The sequence below is a fragment of the Schistocerca cancellata genome, chromosome 9, assembly GCF_023864275.1.
Source record: "Schistocerca cancellata isolate TAMUIC-IGC-003103 chromosome 9, iqSchCanc2.1, whole genome shotgun sequence".
In the NCBI taxonomy this organism is placed as follows: domain Eukaryota; kingdom Metazoa; phylum Arthropoda; class Insecta; order Orthoptera; family Acrididae; genus Schistocerca; species Schistocerca cancellata.
In genome coordinates this window covers 59082430-59101191 of record NC_064634.1, presented here as the reverse complement: position 1 = coordinate 59101191, position 18762 = coordinate 59082430, and the positions used below count along the sequence as shown (strand labels likewise).

The 18762-nt window shown below is 44.7% G+C and overlaps 1 protein-coding gene across 1 annotated transcript in view; it reads right to left on the bottom strand.

The window, feature by feature from the left end:
• The window catches only part of LOC126101179 (putative fatty acyl-CoA reductase CG5065), a 325985-nt gene that overhangs the window by 86086 nt on the left and 221137 nt on the right, over positions 1 to 18762 (bottom strand). The window contains exons 6-7 of the mRNA XM_049911877.1: positions 18024 to 18133; positions 6784 to 6976 (exon numbers count right to left, since the gene is read on the bottom strand). Coding sequence (XP_049767834.1) covers positions 6784 to 6976; positions 18024 to 18133 — 303 coding nt within the window. The remainder of the gene's footprint in view (positions 1 to 6783; positions 6977 to 18023; positions 18134 to 18762) is intronic.

Here is an 18762-nt window from a genome sequence, read left to right as displayed (position 1 = left end):
ATCAGAGACTTCTTTATTGACTTCAGCTACTTACGGTGAGAACTTCCGACGACACGGAAGCCCAGCACAAAAGACTATTATCGCCTCTATCAACAGCAGCATCCTGTAAATACGGTCACCCACAGACATCCTGAAGTTGCCTGGAACACGGTGTGGCGAGCGGTACACACGCCTTTTCTACCTACGACGGTGCGTTCATTGTGGTACGTGGTTGTGAATGGGAAGTTCACTACTCGTCAGAGGTTACATTCCATACATCTGACGGACGGCCCCTTGTGTCCGACATGCTCAGTCGCTGACTCGGATGCACACCGTCTGACGTGTGCCGCGACCAGCGAGTGCTGGCTACTGACGCAGCGCATGCTGGCATTACTCTTGCGGCGATTGCCGGAGTCTATCTCCCCTGATGACGTATTGCGCCCCGACGTCGTATACTTTCCATCAACCAGAACGAACGCCGTTAACTGGCTAAAAGGCATGGCCTTTTACTACATATTTTGCGATGCTCCCAAAGGCACACTCGACTTTTGGTCCCTATTGATGACGACACATGCAGCTTTCAGCCGCCACCCGAAGTACAGAACTCGTTTCGCAAATTATTTAGGTTCATTATTTGCGGATCCTCCTACTCACTGGGGCGTTCCGGGTATGAGACGCTGAAAATGAAGAAGAATCCTGGAGCATATTGATCCTCTACGGACGGAATAGGGGGGAACCCCTCCCAACACACGAGAAGACGACTCGGACGCTCGGCTACGGCAGTTGTAGGATCTTTCTTTGTAATGAAACAAAAATAAATCTATAATAAAAAAATGTTATAAAAATTAAGGAAATAAATAAATAAAAAGAACAACATCGACAAACCCACTCCATCCTCTTCCTGATCCTTCGATCCTCGAACTCGAACACGTTGCTTGGGCGTGGCGGCGGGATGGCCAGGCTTCGGGTGTCGACCCATGCCTTACCCGTCGTCCTGCTCCTGCAGCGGTTAATTAGGGAAAAAAAATAAAAATGGATAGAGCGTCTGCCATGTAAGCAGGAGATCCCGGGTTCGAGTCCCGATCGGGCACACATTTTAATCTGTCCCCCGTTGACGTATGTCAAAGCCTGTAAACAGCTAAGAGCGTTCATTTCATTGTAATTTGTTCCAATATGTCCAACTGAGAAGCCGGCGCACCGTACGGCTGCCGGCTTTTGCAGTGGGCAACCGGACTTTCACCCGGCAGCCGCGCCGGTCCTTTTGCCGTGTTCTCCCGTGGACAAGCCCTCATAGGAAACAATGTGTCACTACAAACCCGGCGAATCTGCCGGACTGGCGGCCGACGGATATTCTTGTCGTGGACAAGGGCCCTTACGCTGTAGTGCACATGAAATCACGTATACTACAGAAACAGTTCTATACTAAAAATGCTTAGAGAGAGGTTTGAAAATCTTTTTATTGCTCAACGTCCTTACGTTTGAAGAGAGTTTTTTCTGAAACTTTTGGTCCTGCATGTGTTGGCTCTGATTTGAATTTCACGATAGTGTATCTGGGAGGAAAGAAGAACTTTCGTTTCCTTGTGTCATGATCGGGTAGTGTCTTGAAAACTTGAGCTCCAGGATTATATTTAAATTATATACAGGATAGCAAATCATATCGCAATATGCTTCGTAGTGTTGTTATCTTAAATGCTTTAAATGATAGCCTACATGCTTCTTTCCATTCACAGATGGCTATCATACTTATTGTTCTTTACTAAAATTTGAATGGTCTATTCGTATATGATTTAACGTACACTCCTGGAAATTGAAATAAGAACACCGTGAATTCATTGTCCCAAAAAGGGGAAACTTTATTGACACTTCCTGGGGTCAGATACATCACATGATCACACTGACAGAACCACAGGCACATAGACACAGGCAACAGAGCATGCACAATGTCGGCACTAGTACAGTGTATATCCACCTTTCGCAGCAATGCAGGCTGCTATTCTCCCATGGAGACGATCGTAGAGATGCTGGATGTAGTCCTGTGGAACGGCTTGCCATGCCATTTCCACCTGGCGCCTCAGTTGGACCAGCGTTCGTGCTGGACGTGCAGACCGCGTGAGACGACGCTTCATCCAGTCCCAAACATGCTCAATGGGGGACAGATCCGGAGATCTTGCTGGCCAGGGTACTTGACTTACACCTTCTAGAGCACGTTGGGTGTCACGGGATACATGCGGACGTGCATTGTCCTGTTGGAACAGCAAGTTCCCTTGCCGGTCTAGGAATGGTAGAACGATGGGTTCGATGACGGTTTGGATGTACCGTGCACTATTCAGTGTCCCCTCGACGATCACCAGTGGTGTACGGCCAGTGTAGGAGATCGCTCCCCACACCATGATGCCGGGTGTTGGCCCTGTGTGCCTCGGTCGTATGCAGTCCTGATTGTGGCGCTCACCTGCACGGCGCCAAACACGCATACGACCATCATTGGCACCAAGGCAGAAGCGACTCTCATCGCTGAAGACGACACGTCTCCATTCGTCCCTCCATTCACGCCTGTCGCGACACCACTGGAGGCGGGCTGCACGATGTTGGGGCGTGAGCGGAAGACGGCCTAACGGTGTGCGGGACCGTAGCCCAGCTTCATGGAGACAGTTGCGAATGGTCCTCGCCGATACCCCAGGAGCAACAGTGTCCCTAATTTGCTGGGAAGTGGCGGTGCGGTCCCCTACGGCACTGCGTAGGATCCTACGGTCTTGGCGTGCATCCGTGCGTCGCTGCGGTCCGGTCCCAGGTCGATGGGCACGTGCACCTTCCGCCGACCACTGGCGACAACATCGATGTACTGTGGAGACCTCACGCCCCACGTGTTGAGCAATTCGACGGTACGCCCACCCGGCCTCCAGCATGCCCACTATACGCCCTCGCTCAAAGTCCGTCAACTGCACATACGGTTCACGTCCACGCTGTCGCGGCATGCTGCCAGTGTTAAAGACTGCGATGGAGCTCCGTATGCCACGGCAAACTGGCTGACACTGACGGCGGCGGTGCACAAATGCTGCGCAGCTAGCGCCATTCGACGGCCAACACCGCGGTTCCTGGTGTGTCCGCTGTGCCGTGCGTGTGATCATTGCTTGTACAGCCCTCTCGCAGTGTCCGGAGCAAGTATGGTGGGTCTGACACACCGGTGTCAATGTGTTCTTTTTTCCATTTCCAGGAGTGTAGAATGAACTGGTGCATAGTATGTCATTTTCATGACATTTATGTCTTTTAGGTAACTGAAAAAAATGTGTATGAAGTCTTATGGGACTTAACTGCTAAGGTCATCAGTCCCTAAGCTTACACACTACTTAACCTCGCCTAAGGGCAAGCACACACACCCATGCCCGAGGGAGGACTCGAACCTCCGCCGGGACCAGCCGCACAGTCCATGACTGCAGCGCCTCTGACCGCTCGGCTAATCCCGCGCGGCTTAGGTAACTGAGTTCGTGTAGGACAAATAGATCATTTATATATTCGATATTGTAGTGAGTGTGTTATTCAGAAGCACAACTCAAAGTTCCTTCGGATATGCATGGACGCCTCCTGGACCGATGAATGTAGGGGACCACGGCGTAAAGGAGTGGAGAGCGTGACGTATGAAAGTTCGGGTTGGTCCTGGATGCGTGCAAAGATAGCCGAAAAGGTTAAGGTGACGGCTCGCGATAAGCAGGAAATCAGGGTTCGAGTCCAGGTCCGGCGCAAATATTCATGCCTCACTAATATGTAGTATATTAATGCCTAAACATTCGATTAGCCAGTTTATTTAAAAATTTCGTGTAGCTGTGGTTCGTCATTAATGGGCTCTGAGCACTATGGGACTTAACATCTATGGTCATCAGTCCCCTAGAACTTAGAACTACATAAACCTAACTAACCTAAGGACATCACACAACACCCAGTCATCACGAGGCAGAGAAAATCCCTGACCCCGCCGGGAATCGAACCCGGGAACCCGGGCGTGGGAAGCGAGAACGCTACCGCACGACCACGAGCTGCTGACGTCATTAATGTTTGATAGTTTCAGACGTAAAACCAAGGTTATGTATTGTATGTACTTATCGCAGTTTGTACTTTCATCGTTTATTATACGAGTGAAACTATATTCCCTATGCGAACTCTCCTGCAATTTACTTGTGAACGGGCAAACGTTAGTATCTTCCCTGTGCTGCATTTTATAGTCTGAATTGTAAACAAAATGTTTTACCAATGTTATTATGTAAATTTATTTCAGCAAAATCTTGGATAGCAGTGTTTATTTCAAATCTGGCTTCCGTTTTCGGATTTTTTTTTACAATCTAGGAGAGTAGTAGGCTTCGGTCATCTGCGTAAGCAAACATGTTACCATAATTAGAAAGGTTTGGGATTTAATTTGTCTATAAAAACAAGAGAAACGGGCCACGTACAGATTCCTGTGGGATGGAGAAGTGTAGATTTCTCTCTCCTACCCTTCTTGTAATCTTTACGTATGAAAGGTTATGTCGCAACTGACTGATTCACTTACCCATCATCGTCCACCCCAAACCACGAAGAATGGAAACTTGAAATTGTCAGAGGGTGTGGATCTTATATTGCAGTCATCATTTAAGAAGTGTCTGTTCGCAATTCCACTCCTAAGGTGATGAAATACGGGATGAAAGACGTCTTGAAAGTAATTCACTATTAGGGCAATTCTGAAGCTAGAACTACGACAATTGATATTTTGTTTCTCTGTTACAAATAAGAAAATAAGTGTTCAGAAATTTTGGAAATTCAAGCACTAAGGGCGAAAATTTGTGGGTGAAAGTTTTTTCAAAAGTAAACCGTTATTAAAGAACTGCTAAAGTATTTTTAAAGCTACATCTACGAAAATTGGTATTTGACTTCTCGGTTAGAAATGAAAAAAGAAAAATACATGCGTGTTTTTGAAAATTTAGGCCCCAAGGCGGTGAAACGAGGGATGAAAACTTTTAAGAAAATATTTCGTCACTTAAAAAGTTTTAAACTTAAATCAGTGAAAACTGGTATTTGAGTTCTCGTTTAGATGTAAAGAAATATGTGTTAGGGCATGAAAGTTTCTATGGAAACGTCAACACAAGAACGCAAAATGCATTACTAACGAAAACCTGGGACTCCAGCTACCACAATCCCGTTTTGGTCAGAAGTATACTTCGAAAAGACCATGCTTGTAGGGTCTTAATTAGCGCGAAATCTGCCCCCGGTAGCTGAGTGGTCAGCGCGACAGACTGTAATTTTCTAAGGGCCCGGGTTCGATTCCCGGCTGGGTCGGAGATTTTCTCCGCTCTGGGACTGGGTGCTGTGTTGTCCTAATCATCATCATTTGATCCCCATCGACGCGCAAGTCGCCGAAGTGGCGTCAAATCGAAAGACTTGCACCAGGCGAGCGGTCTACCCGACGGGAGGCCCTCGTCACACGCCATTAAAATTAATTAGCGCGAAAAGCTTAGGAGGTGCCGCAGTTCGTGAATAACATAAAAATTCTATTAAAGAGTAAGGAAAAAAATAAACATCCAGGACGAACAGTCTACCCGAGCGCTAAGCTTATTTCTATATATTGACACTACTGTAACGGAATTCAATATCCTGGCTTCGGTCTGGTACTGTCGGGGAATGAAGACTCCTACGCCATCTGCTGGTGTTAAGTCTGTACATTGTGCTGCCCTCTGCAGCGGATATATTTCAACTATAACTGTAAAATGGACGTGTGAGAATAAAGGTGTGCGTGAGTGGAAGTTTTACTGTGTCCTTGATTTCACTAGTGTGTAGCAACATTTTGGTGCCGAAACCCGGGAGAACATGAAGAGATAGAGTGCTACTACACATTAAAGAGGACTAGACGCTGACGGAGAAGGTTTTGAGCGACTTCAATCTCAAAATCCGGTCACGTCACGCCACGTTCAGCTCACACAGATAAGTTGCGGCATTGCTCTGAAGCTGTAGCAAAGGACACTGCGGGGCGATTGATTTGTATGTGATGTTACTTGGTGCATGTTTGTTGGTGGCAGAGCAATAGAGGGCAGTTGGCGTATTATTTGCAAAGCACAAATGGGACTTGCTAAAGTACTGGTAGACTGCAGCGCCATCTGTTAGCAACAGAGACCACTACTAAAGGTCGCGGAAGTTGAAAACTGCACGGTCGCGTCATCTGTTGAAAACTACAAACACCACTAGGGGGCTGCTAACGGTTCACACTCCAGGACAGCGCCATCCCTTAGCGATAGCATCCAACTGACGGGGTGTCTTGACCGTGTACGCACTCTCGCGGCAGAAAGCAAAACCACCAACTCACCATGGCAGAAGCAGTAGCTACGAACTTGGGGAGGCTGCGCCGGAAGCGGACGACCTTGCGATCGAATGCGACGCGTTTCGTCAGCCAAATAAACGCCTTCGATGGTTCTACAGCTGCAGAAGAAGTAGAACACTACCAGGAACGCCTTCAGGAAACAGTAGAAGAGTTGACCCGACTCAACGATACAATACAGGACTTGCTGGATGACTCTGAATACGAAGCCGACACGGAAGCTTGTGAGGAATAGGTACCATACACAGCTAACATTTCTATTAATAGTTTGTGCTCTACACAGGCAAAAGCCTTTATTTGATCCACGAATACTCTTGCGAATTTATTTTTAGGAGTTTGGAACAATGCCAGCCAGCCTTCTCGCGTGACGGGCATGGGTATTAAACAACAATCGAGAGAAACGAAGCTGTCTTAATGCCTAGAACGCATCGTGTGAACTTCGCACCAGCGGCCGACCACACGCACCATACCTGTTGGTGGCGACGTCCCAGGCGGCAGCGACTATGCAGCTGGCTACCATGTCGCAAGGCACCAGGTTCATCAGCTTCCTGACGTCGCAGTAGAAGATCCTCAGCAGGCCGCTGCACGCTGACGCCACCACAGCCATGGGGCCGTTCAGGCTGTCTACCCAGCCCGGGAAAGGCTCTGCCATGGTCGCCACCACTGGAGGCACACAAGTAGATTAGATTAGATTAGATTAATTATTCATTCAATAGACCCATAAAAGAGGAATCCTCCTGTGTGTGGAACATGTCAGATAAATACATATACTAAGATGTCCGACATGTCTGAAAGGACAGATACCATCGGTGACCATGCAGCTCGTTAGAATGAAATTACAATCAAATGAACACCCTTAGCTGCTTACAGGCGTTGACATACGTCAACGGGGACAGATGAAAATGTGTACCCTGACCGGGACATGTCCGAAAGGACAGATACCGTCTTAGTATATACACTCCTGGAAATGGAAAAAAGAACACATTGACACCGGTGTGTCAGACCCACCATACTTGCTCCGGACACTGCGAGAGGGCTGTACAAGCAATGATCACACGCACGGCACAGCGGACACACCAGGAACCGCGGTGTTGGCCGTCGAATGGCGCTAGCTGCGCAGCATTTGTGCACCGCCGCCGTCAGTGTCAGCCAGTTTGCCGTGGCATACGGAGCTCCATCGCAGTCTTTAACACTGGTAGCATGCCGCGACAGCGTGGACGTGAACCGTATGTGCAGTTGACGGACTTTGAGCGAGGGCGTATAGTGGGCTTGCGGGAGGCCGGGTGGACGTACCGCCGAATTGCTCTACACGTGGGGCGTGAGGTCTCCACAGTACATCGATGTTGTCGCCAGTGGTCGGCGGAAGGTGCACGTGCCCGTCGACCTGGGACCGGACCGCAGCGACGCACGGATGCACGCCAAGACCGTAGGATCCTACGCAGTGCCGTAGGGGACCGCACCGCCACTTCCCAGCAAATTAGGGACACTGTTGCTCCTGGGGTATCGGCGAGGACCATTCGCAACTGTCTCCATGAAGCTGGGCTACGGTCCCGCACACCGTTAGGCCGTCTTCCGCTCACGCCCCAACATCGTGCAGCCCGCCTCCAGTGGTGTCGCGACAGGCGTGAATGGAGGGACGAATGGAGACGTGTCGTCTTCAGCGATGAGAGTCGCTTCTGCCTTGGTGCCAATGATGGTCGTATGCGTGTTTGGCGCCGTGCAGGTGAGCGCCACAATCAGGACTGCATACGACCGAGGCACACAGGGCCAACACCCGGCATCATGGTGTGGGGAGCGATCTCCTACACTGGCCGTACACCACTGGTGATCGTCGAGGGGACACTGAATAGTGCACGGTACATCCAAACCGTCATCGAACCCATCGTTCTACCATTCCTAGACCGGCAAGGGAACTTGCTGTTCCAACAGGACAATGCACGTCCGCATGTATCCCGTGCCACCCAACGTGCTCTAGAAGGTGTAAGTCAACTACCCTGGCCAGCAAGATCTCCGGATCTGTCCCCCATTGAGCATGTTTGGGACTGGATGAAGCGTCGTCTCACGCGGTCTGCACGTCCAGCACGAACGCTGGTCCAACTGAGGCGCCAGGTGGAAATGGCATGGCAAGCCGTTCCACAGGACTACATCCAGCATCTCTACGATCGTCTCCATGGGAGAATAGCAGCCTGCATTGCTGCGAAAGGTGGATATACACTGTACTAGTGCCGACATTGTGCATGCTCTGTTGCCTGTGTCTATGTGCCTGTGGTTCTGTCAGTGTGATCATGTGATGTATCTGACCCCAGGAATGTGTCAATAAAGTTTCCCCTTCCTGGGACAATGAATTCACGGTGTTCTTATTTCAATTTCCAGGAGTGTATATAGTTAAGGCTCACCGGCCACTTGACCATCTTCTTCTTCTGTGCGAATGCACAAACAGTGCCCGAACTCTTACTTGAATCGGCAACGCGCCGCGATTAATGAGTATAATGGGCAGGGGCACTACGAATGTATTGCGGGACAATACGGTGAGAATGTGGGTTTCGCGGGAGGCGTGCCAGAGATAAATCCCTGCAGTCGCGCTATCCTCTGTGTCCTCGGTGGCTCAGATTGTTGCAACAGGCATAAATGGGAAAATAGCAATCAATAGCCAAACATCTAAACCCATACAGATAAGGCGAGGGGTTCCACAGGGCAGTCCCTTATCTATGTTTTTATTTTACGTATCTTTAGAGCCCTTTCTCCGCACTATCCACGCAAGATTAACAAGCATAACATTGAGTGGTGAGAAAACTGTCATAAGAGCTTATGCTGATGACGTGGGTGTTGTAATAAGGAATAAGGAGGAGACAGTTACATTGGTAAGAGAAATCCAAAGGTATTGTCTAGCGTCGGGAGCGACAACAAATGGAAACAAAAGTAAAATATTGAATTTACGGGGCCTAGATCACCTCCGACTGGCATGGGCAAAACAAGACAGCAAACATAATCTACGGGGCCTAGATCACCTCCGACTGGCATGGGCAAAACAAGACAACAAACATAAAACGTTGAGAATAACCTTAATGTGTTGCTTCTGATTTCGTCACTAAGATAACTTGCTTCGAGGAAAAAGTTCCTCACATACTGCAGACGGGCATTAATCCTTCGCACATCAATCGGTGCTTGCAGGCTATGGGGTGTCACAGCCTCAAAGAGCTTTCCGGTTATACATTGTGGAAGTTCTCTGAGTATATGGAAAGTCCGTTTGAGGAACAGAGCAGACGCTTTATTGCGAATATCCACCAAACCGAGGCCCCCGTTTCTGACATCCAGTATAACGGTAGTCGCACCAAGAATGAATATGTCTCCTCGCCATAAATAATTGCTAACAGTGGACATGATCCTTTTCACTACTAGTTTAGGGACTGGAAATACCTGCGCAGTGAAATACGCTTTAGACAAAACGCAGGAGTTGACGGATCTGACTTTTTGCACCAGGTCCGTAGTTCGATGGATGTTCTCCATTACAACACCATGAACTTTCCTCCTAGTTTCCGTCCAGTTAAAAGCAGACGTGACATACTTTCCGAAATTAAAACCAACGCCATTAGCTGGTTACTGGGAAAATATGTTAGTTATGTCATCAACAAACTTGGGTGGGACAACGAGATAGAATTCCGCGTTTACATGACGTGTAAATATGCAAAAATCAGCACGTATCGCAACCACAAGAAGCACTACGGCAACATGCTGAAGATCATTTTTGAAAGAATGGGTGTTGGTTAAATATGTGGAACCACTACAACACCTTGAACGAGAACGAACAGAAGAAAATTAAAAGTCACTTGTATTCTTATCATTATTCACTATTACCTTGCTTCCGGAACTTCTATGTTATACGAAGAGGTTTTTTTTTTTTCAAAACATTTTGTTCAGAATTACTCGTGTTCGACTTTCAAAGTATTTGGGTGATTCAAGAAGAATTGTTAAGTTTTATCAATGTTCAGTTTCTACTCAGAGAAGAGGTTTCTTTGTCTTTCTTACATCGGAGAATGGGAGTTTTGTGTTAAGATTTCTGCACACTTAGTGTTATGACCCAACAGGGGACATGAAAAAAGGGGTGGGAGTGGTTAAAAAAAGGGATGGATAGAGCGCCTGCCATGTAAGCAGGAGATCCGGGGTTCGAGTCGGGGTCGGGGCACAAGTTTTCATCTGTCCCCGTTGACGTATGTCAACGCCTGTAAGCAGCTAAGGGTGTTCATTTCATTGTAATGTCAGATAAACACATTACAAAAATGTAATTAGAAAAACTTGAGTTTCATTAACTTTAATGATCCTCAGTCAATAAACAGTAAAATTATGTGCAGGAATTAAATTTAAACTTCTAATATTTACAGGTTTAATACTTACATCTGCTTTCGTAAATCCAACATTCATACATTTGCTAGTTTCTTGGCTATTACAACCAAGTATTGTCAAAAATTAAAGTAAATTGTTCATTTCAGTGATCCTCAGTTAAGAACTGCCAGATTATGTACAATATTTAAAATTAAACTCCCACTATTTACAGACTTAAGACCTATATCTGCTTTCCATACATCTATCATTCACACAGTAGGTAGTTACTTGGCTGTTACAACCAAGTATTGTCAAAAATTAAAGTATAATATATTTCATTAGAATGGTCTACTGCATTTGTTGAAAAACTCATGGATGGAATAGAAGGAGTTGGCCACCAAAAATTCTTTTAAATTATGTTTAAATTGTGCCTTGTCTGAAACTAAACTCTTAATGGTTGATGGTAACTTATTGAAAATATGTGTTGCTGAACACTGGACTCCTTTCTGGGCAAGAGTAAGTGATTTTAAATCTGTATGTATGTTGTTCTTATTCCTAGTATTGGTGCTGTGTACTAAGCAGTTAGTTGGAAAAAGAGACGTATTATTTACAACAAGCTTCATTCAGGAATAAATATACTGAGAAACTGTGGTTAATATGCCCAATTCTTTGAATAGGTTCCGACATGATGTTCTTGGATTTACACTACTCATTAGTCTTATTATACGCTTCTGTACTCTAAAACTTTTTTCTCTGTTTGTGGAGTTACCCCAAAATATGATACCATATGACATAATGGAGTGAAAATAAGCAAAATATGCCGGTTTTTTATATTTATATCTCCTATGTCTGACATCATTCGCATTTCAGACACAGACTTGTTTAGGCGCTTTAGCAGTTCGTTAGTATGTTGCTCCCAACTGAATTTATTATCAAGTTGTAATCCCAAGAATTTGACACTCTCAACTTATCCTATTTCCATGTCATCATATTTTATACACACACCAGAAGGAAATCTCTTGGAAGTTCTGAACTGCATATAGTGGGTCTTTTCAAAGTTAAATGACAGTGAATTGGCTATGAACCACTTATTAATGTCATTAAAAATCTGATTAGCTGCCCTTTCTAAATTTATATTTGATTAACTATTTATTGCAATGTTTGTATCATCTGCACATATGACAGACTTGTCATCTGGTAATGTAACAGATGACAGGTCATTAATATACACAAGAAACAGTAGTGCAATAAAAAATAGACTCCAAGACAGAAAAGAAACGAGGAAGAAGCAACAACTATGCACCACGAAGGAATTATCCGAATGGGATGGGGGCCAGATGTGATTTTCATGAACCTTGGGTAACACCACATGTAATTTCTTGTGCACGTAGTGTGAGGGGTAAAGATGGCAAGGATAACTGTCTTTCATAACCGTACTTGTGAATTCGGTGCAATATGGAACCTTGGGTAACACCACATGTAATTTCTTGTGCACGTAGTGTGAGGGGTAAAGATGGCAAGGATAACTGTCTTTCATAACCGTACTTGTGAATTCGGTGCAATACTTCATCCTGTTGGGTACCTGCCAGAGAAGGAAAATAGACTCCAAGACAGAAAAAAAAAACGAGGAAGAAGCAACAACTATGCAGCACGAAGGAATTATCCGAATGGGATGGGGGCTAGATGTGATTTTCATGTACAGACAAACGAACTATTAAAGTTTCTGAAATATTGCATGATTTATTCAAGAGAAAGAACTTCACGAATTAAGTAAGTCAATAGCGCGTTGGGGCCAGCCGGTGTGGCCGAGCGGTTCTAGGCATTTCAGTCTGGAGCCGCGTGACCGCTACGGTCGCAGGTTCGAATCTTGCCTCGGGCATGGATGTATGTGATGTCCTTAGGTTAGTTAGGTTTCAGTAGTTCTAAGTTCTAGGGGACTGATGACCTCCCATAGTGCTCACAGCCATTTGACCCAATAGCGCGTTTGTCCTTACGCAAGCAGTTATTCGGCTTGGATCCGACTGATACAATTGCTGGACGTCCTCCTGAGCGATATTGTGCCATATTCTGTCCAAATGCGGCGTTACATCGGCAAAATCCCGAGGTGCTTGAAGGGCGTTGCCCATGTCACGAGATGGTTGAAGGGCCCTGCCCATGTTGCTCCAAACGTTCTGTATTGGGGAGACATCCGGCGATATCGCTGGCCAAGATAGGGTTCAGTAAGCACAAAGCAGAAGAAACTGTCGTCGTTTGCTGGCGGGCGTTAAAATGCTGAAATGTAAGCCCAGGATGGCTTTCTACGAAGGGCAACAAAACGGGGCGTAGAATGTCGTGTGCTGTGAGGGTGCCAAGGACGACTACCAAAAGGATCCTGCAATACAATGAAGTGGCACCTGTAACGGAACATATTAAAGGCTTTACTTTACCGAAGTATGCAATACCTTCCAAATTCAACCAGTTTAACGAGTAGTTATGATTATAGAAAAGATATTGTGTATGTTAACAATGATTGCATAACATGTCTGCATAAACAGTCAACCCATTAAATTATACTGAATAACTGACCCACACAAAAGTTTATATCACTTGATCACTGATACAGCAAATGTCATCATGTAAAAACACTGAGTTCATCGTAAATAATTAATATGAAGTACGAAAAATAGTGGCCAACTTAGGTATTTTGGATCTCCTTAAATAAAAATCACCCAGTGAAACCTATTTGTTCACTAGGAGCGTTTTCACTCAGTATTCACGAAATCAATCCTATTTTAGACGAAAACCAATGTAATTCTTAATAATTCATGTTAATTACTTATTTATGCAAATTAGAGAAGTCAATTGACAAACTTCTAAAAAACGGCCTTTTTGTAACAAAGAATTATTCTGTCAAGTCAACAAATCTGTCTGTCATTTTAACAACATGTTAAATTATGTCACTCGATGCAAATTAATAACTTTTCTGCACAAATTATGATAACAGATGTACATGTGACTTGTAAACTATATCTCTTTTCAGTAGTTCTTTGACAATGTTATAAATACAAGCAGCAAGAACGGTCGGAAAAGCAGTCGGAATGTCACTTTGGTAAAGTGTGTTTGTGTGTTATTGTTTGAGGTGGATAAACAATGCAAAGAACATGTAACGGAAGTACTACTTTGTGTTGAGTCATGGTCTTTGGTGGACAGTGGAATTAAGATGGCCACCAGAATAATAAATATTTGAAGTTTACATATTTGTTGGTTTCGCTCGTTCTTTATCATCAAAAACACAAAGAAAACACGGGACCTCATGTTTTTAACCCTAGACAACCAGATGTAGAGCCAGCATCAGCATCGAGAGACAGCAGCGATCCAGCAAGTAGCAGCGATTACTACAACACAATGCATTTTAATGGCGCCAACCTAACATCAAGTGCTAACAAGCTCCGTAAATGGGAGTGAAATAGTGCGACTATAGCAATTAGCAATATCTACGACCAGGCGACCATTACACACCCCAGACATGCTTGTCGGGCCATGTCGTGGGCGACAATGAGGTTCGTTTCTCACTGCTGTCCGAGGCGTGACCAGACACGTCTTTGCTGTTCATCGGGGCTCAGTTCGAAACGGGAGTCACTACTGAAGACAACTGTACTCCAGCCAGGAGAGTCCAGAAGTGACTTTCTACTGGTTGTCTTCGTGCGTGCCAAAATCTGCCGTGACAGGCAAGGTCGCCGGAATCTCTCCATAATTGAGAAGGTCTGAAGCAACATGAGCAAAGCCCGCGAACCATCTCTGGATTTTGAAGAGCTAATGCTCCAATTAGACTTACCATATGTGATCAGAAGTATCCGGACACCTGGCTGAAAATGATTCACAAGTTCGTGGCGCACTCCATCGGTAATGCTGGAATTCAGTACGGTGTTGCCCGACCCTTAGCCTTGATGGCAGCATCCACTCTCGCAGGCATACGTTCAATCAGGCGCTGTAAGGCTTCTTGGGGAATGGCAGCCCATTCTTCATAGAGTGCTGCACTGAGGACTATCGGAGAGATTCTAGGCGCTTCAGTCCGGTACCGCACTGCTGCTACGGTCGCAGGTTCGAATCCTGCCTCGGGCATGGATGTGTGTCATGTCCTTAGGTTAGTTAGGTTTACGTAGTTCTAAGTCTAGGGGACTGATGACCACAGATGTTAAGTCCAATAGTGCTTAGAGCCATTTGAACCATTTTTTTTTGCACTGAGGAGAGGTAACGATGTCGGTCGGTGGGACCTGGCACGAAGTCGGCGTTCCAAAACATCCCAAAGGTGTTGTATAGGATTCAGGTCAGACTCTGTGCAGGCCAGTCCATTACAGGGATGTTGTTGTCGTGTAACGACTCCACCACAGGCCATGAACAGTTGCTCAACCGTGTTGAAGGATGCAGTTGCTATCCTGGAATTGCTCTTCAACAGTGGCAAGCAAGAAGGTGCTTAACACATCAATGTAAGCCTGTGCTGTGATAGCGCCACGCAGAACAACAAGGGGTCCAAGCCCCGCAACGAAAAACACGACCACACCGTAACACCACCGCCTCCGAATTTTACTGTTAGCACTACACACGCCGGCATATGACGTTCACCGGGAATTCGCCATACCCACACCCTGCCATCGGATCGCCACGTTGTGTACCATGATTCGTCGCTCCACACAACGTTTTTCCCACTATTCAACCGTCCAAAGTTTACGCTCCTTACAGCAAGCGAGGCGTCGTTTGGCATTTACCGGCTTGGTGTGTGGCTTATGAGCAACCGCTTGACCACGAAATCCAAGTTTTCTCACCTCCCGCACAACTATCGTGGTACTTGCAGTGGATCTTGATGCAGTTTGGAATTCCTGTGCGATGGTCTGGATAGATGTCCGCCTATTACAAATTACGAGCCTTCTCAACTGTCAGCGGTCTCTGTCAGTAAACAGATGAGGTCGGCCTGTACGCTTTTGTGCTGTACGTGTCCCTTCAGGTGGGTGCGAGAAACTGGATCTCTTTACAGCGAGACGTAGCAAAATAAAGCGCCTAACGAACTTAATCGCGCACAGGCGAACGACTATCACACGAGTGTCCTTGCCTAAGATGAGAATTTTCCTGCGCCTGCGCAGAGGGGTGCGTTATTCTGCGGCGTTACATGCTTCCCTTTACGCGCAACTGCCGCACGCACAATAGTCGACACGCTAATTGTCACACGTGTGAACGCATCTTAAATTCGTGACTGTACACAAATAACCTTGTGAAGAAAAAAATAGAAAGCAGTTTAATGTTCGGCATGGGGTCATGTTTTTCTGTGAGAAAGTGTGTTACATTTTTTAAACTAATTTTGATAGAAGGAACATGCAAATAGCAAAATAACTAAATGCAGGCTTCTTTACGTACTGTCTGCTATGCGACCGGTGACTAAGCGTGCAGTGACCTTATTTTACCCAACGCTGGTAAGATCTATTTTACTCGTTTATCGCGTAGAAAGGGGGAGTGTAGACAACAAAAATCTAGTTTAATGTCCAAAGTCTGTGGTGTAGGATTGTATACTGAGCTGTTGTGTGAATCTATCAATCCAAACAAACGACACGGGAAGAGAGATTACACATAATGCCGTAAGCATGGAATGTAACTTACGCAAACAAAAAAGTTTTCGTCAGCATTTTAGCCGTTCTTCCGATCAAATGTAGACATGAAATTATGACAGAAGTTACTTAAGTTATAGTCTGGAACAGGTCATTGTACGGAAGTGAAAGATTTATTTACCTCTACTAGTAATTCCCAACAGTACGTCTCCATTTCCTGCCGAGCATCTCTCGTCTTTAAGTGCTAGTCTCTGTGGCGTAAGTCAAAACTAGTGACAGAAACTGATTGTCACCTTTGTATTACAGGTACAGTGGGATTTTAGGCTGCAAAATAATATTTAGTTTAACAACTGATATCCACCTCACTTTAACTCTTCCTTTTATTTCTTTTTCTTTCCATCCTCTAGTGTCTTTAAATGCAGTAAATAATAAGTAAATTAATGTGTTTCTTATACGAATGAGATTAAATTAACGTATGTTCAGATTGTAAGGTTCTCATACATTTTCTGCCATCGTAAACAATTCATCCTTACTATACTGGGACAAAAATGCGCGAGTAGTGGATAAGATCGTTGACTCCGTATTTGATGTAATCTGTGGTGCGGTTGCTTACTAGTCGGTTGTGCAATGCTGGGCCATTCGTATTAGAGGCATAGTAGGAAACAGTTGAGTTTTAGAGAAGGAGCTGTGACGTTTGCGAATCTGGAAGAAATTATCTGGAATACTTTATTGTGGAGATGACATCATGTTTATTAAGCTATTTCATTGCTTGTATTGGGGGAGGATACTTTTGGAGGAATATTTCATGGTAACCCATGTATGCGAAATAATGAAAAGTATGTCAGAAATATTAATTGAAGGAAATCTTTGTTCCTTAGATAACATGTAATATTCATGATTTGTGTTCATTTGATCTCTTTGTTTCCATGATGTCGCAAATTAAGCAGTTGTTTGTAGTGCTGTAATTTTTGTAAAGAGAATTTCGTAACTGTCTGTCTTCTTTCTTTGTACAGTCTTTTTTAATTTTTTGACAAAACCCATAGTTTAATTTTTCAGGAACGATTTTCTTTAACGTAAGACCCTCCTCCCTCAATCTTAATTAAGTTTTGAATACTTTGTCGTGTATACATCGCACCTTATGCCACACGCAGACACAAATTCTTCCTGACAAGCAAAGAAAAATTTAGAATAGATTATTCTTCTTTAGCTTCGAGAACATCGATATACCAACACAAAATAGTATACTGAGAAAAAGGCAAGTCACTTTTCTTTTAAGAGATAGCTCAGTTTGCACTCTTGTGAGCAAAAATACGTCGTCAGAATTTTCAGATGTTGTACTAAGTAAACAGATTAATTTACAGTGAAGAGAGAAGGTAATATTAAACAGTTATTTTCTTCCGTGATGAGCAGTATTTTATTTCGTGGATATTTTGAGTCAGACATTGCGCTTCATGTCACGTAGCGTTCATAATGCACTTCAGTATCGAGTGTCAGTTAAATAGTTTTCATTGAGGACATAATGTGTTTCTTTTGGCACTTAAGTAGACTCATTTACATTACTTCAAATTCAGCATTTCATTAAAATTTAAGTTTTGTTTCACGACACTGTTCACATGCGCAACACAGGCATGTCTTGCAATAGTAATTTGAGGAAATACCTCCACTTCTGAGCGTATCTAACTGAAGCTGGTTATTCAAATAAAACAATCTGAAAAATTTTAGACTTTAACATGACAACTCTATATACATAAGACGAACAACGGTATGGAAAATAGGAGTAGCGGAAGGAAATTTAGCATAGCAAGCATACTGACCCATTGACGGCCTAACGATGGCTACTGGAAGGTCAGAGAATTCTTGCTGGATAAGATGCTCTGCAACAGCTTTTGTGAAGGTGTAAGTGTTCGGATACGAGCCTATAAACCTGAAAAGAAAACAAGAAATTTAGTAAGCGAGTTGTCCATCACCGAATAATCAACATTACATTACTCGATAGGTATTTGTTAATGGTTCATATTTGGTGACTATGAGCTCATTTACGTCTGCAATTTATAACAGGGCCATTGTTACGCCGGACCCGACCATCATTTTGCAGGACAATGCTCAAGCACGTACAGCGATGTTACTGATTTGTTTGACTGATGGGGGTTGTAACGCCGGAAATGCATATCCTCCTATTTCCATCTATTGTACTATAATTTTTTCCTTATTTTGTTACCTGAAGATATGACATTTCTGTGTCTTTATATATACTGTAATTGTTTCACTATTTGTATACATACATATTTATGCATATATGTCGATGTATAATTGGTTTGTTTTGTAAATATTATTTGTATTTTTACGCTAGGTCTTGCCTAGGGAAAACTGTGCTACCGAACGATTACATCAATAGGTCGTGTGGAGAACCAAAGTGTTTAGGATCTTTGGTGGTGTTAACTGCCGCGTGGAGCGCGGGCAGAGCGGAGTCTGGCTGCAGTAGGACGGTGGACCAGGTGTGTTGAGTGATGCTCCCGCGAGTTGCCGCGCTTTCGGGGTTTGGCAGCATGTAAT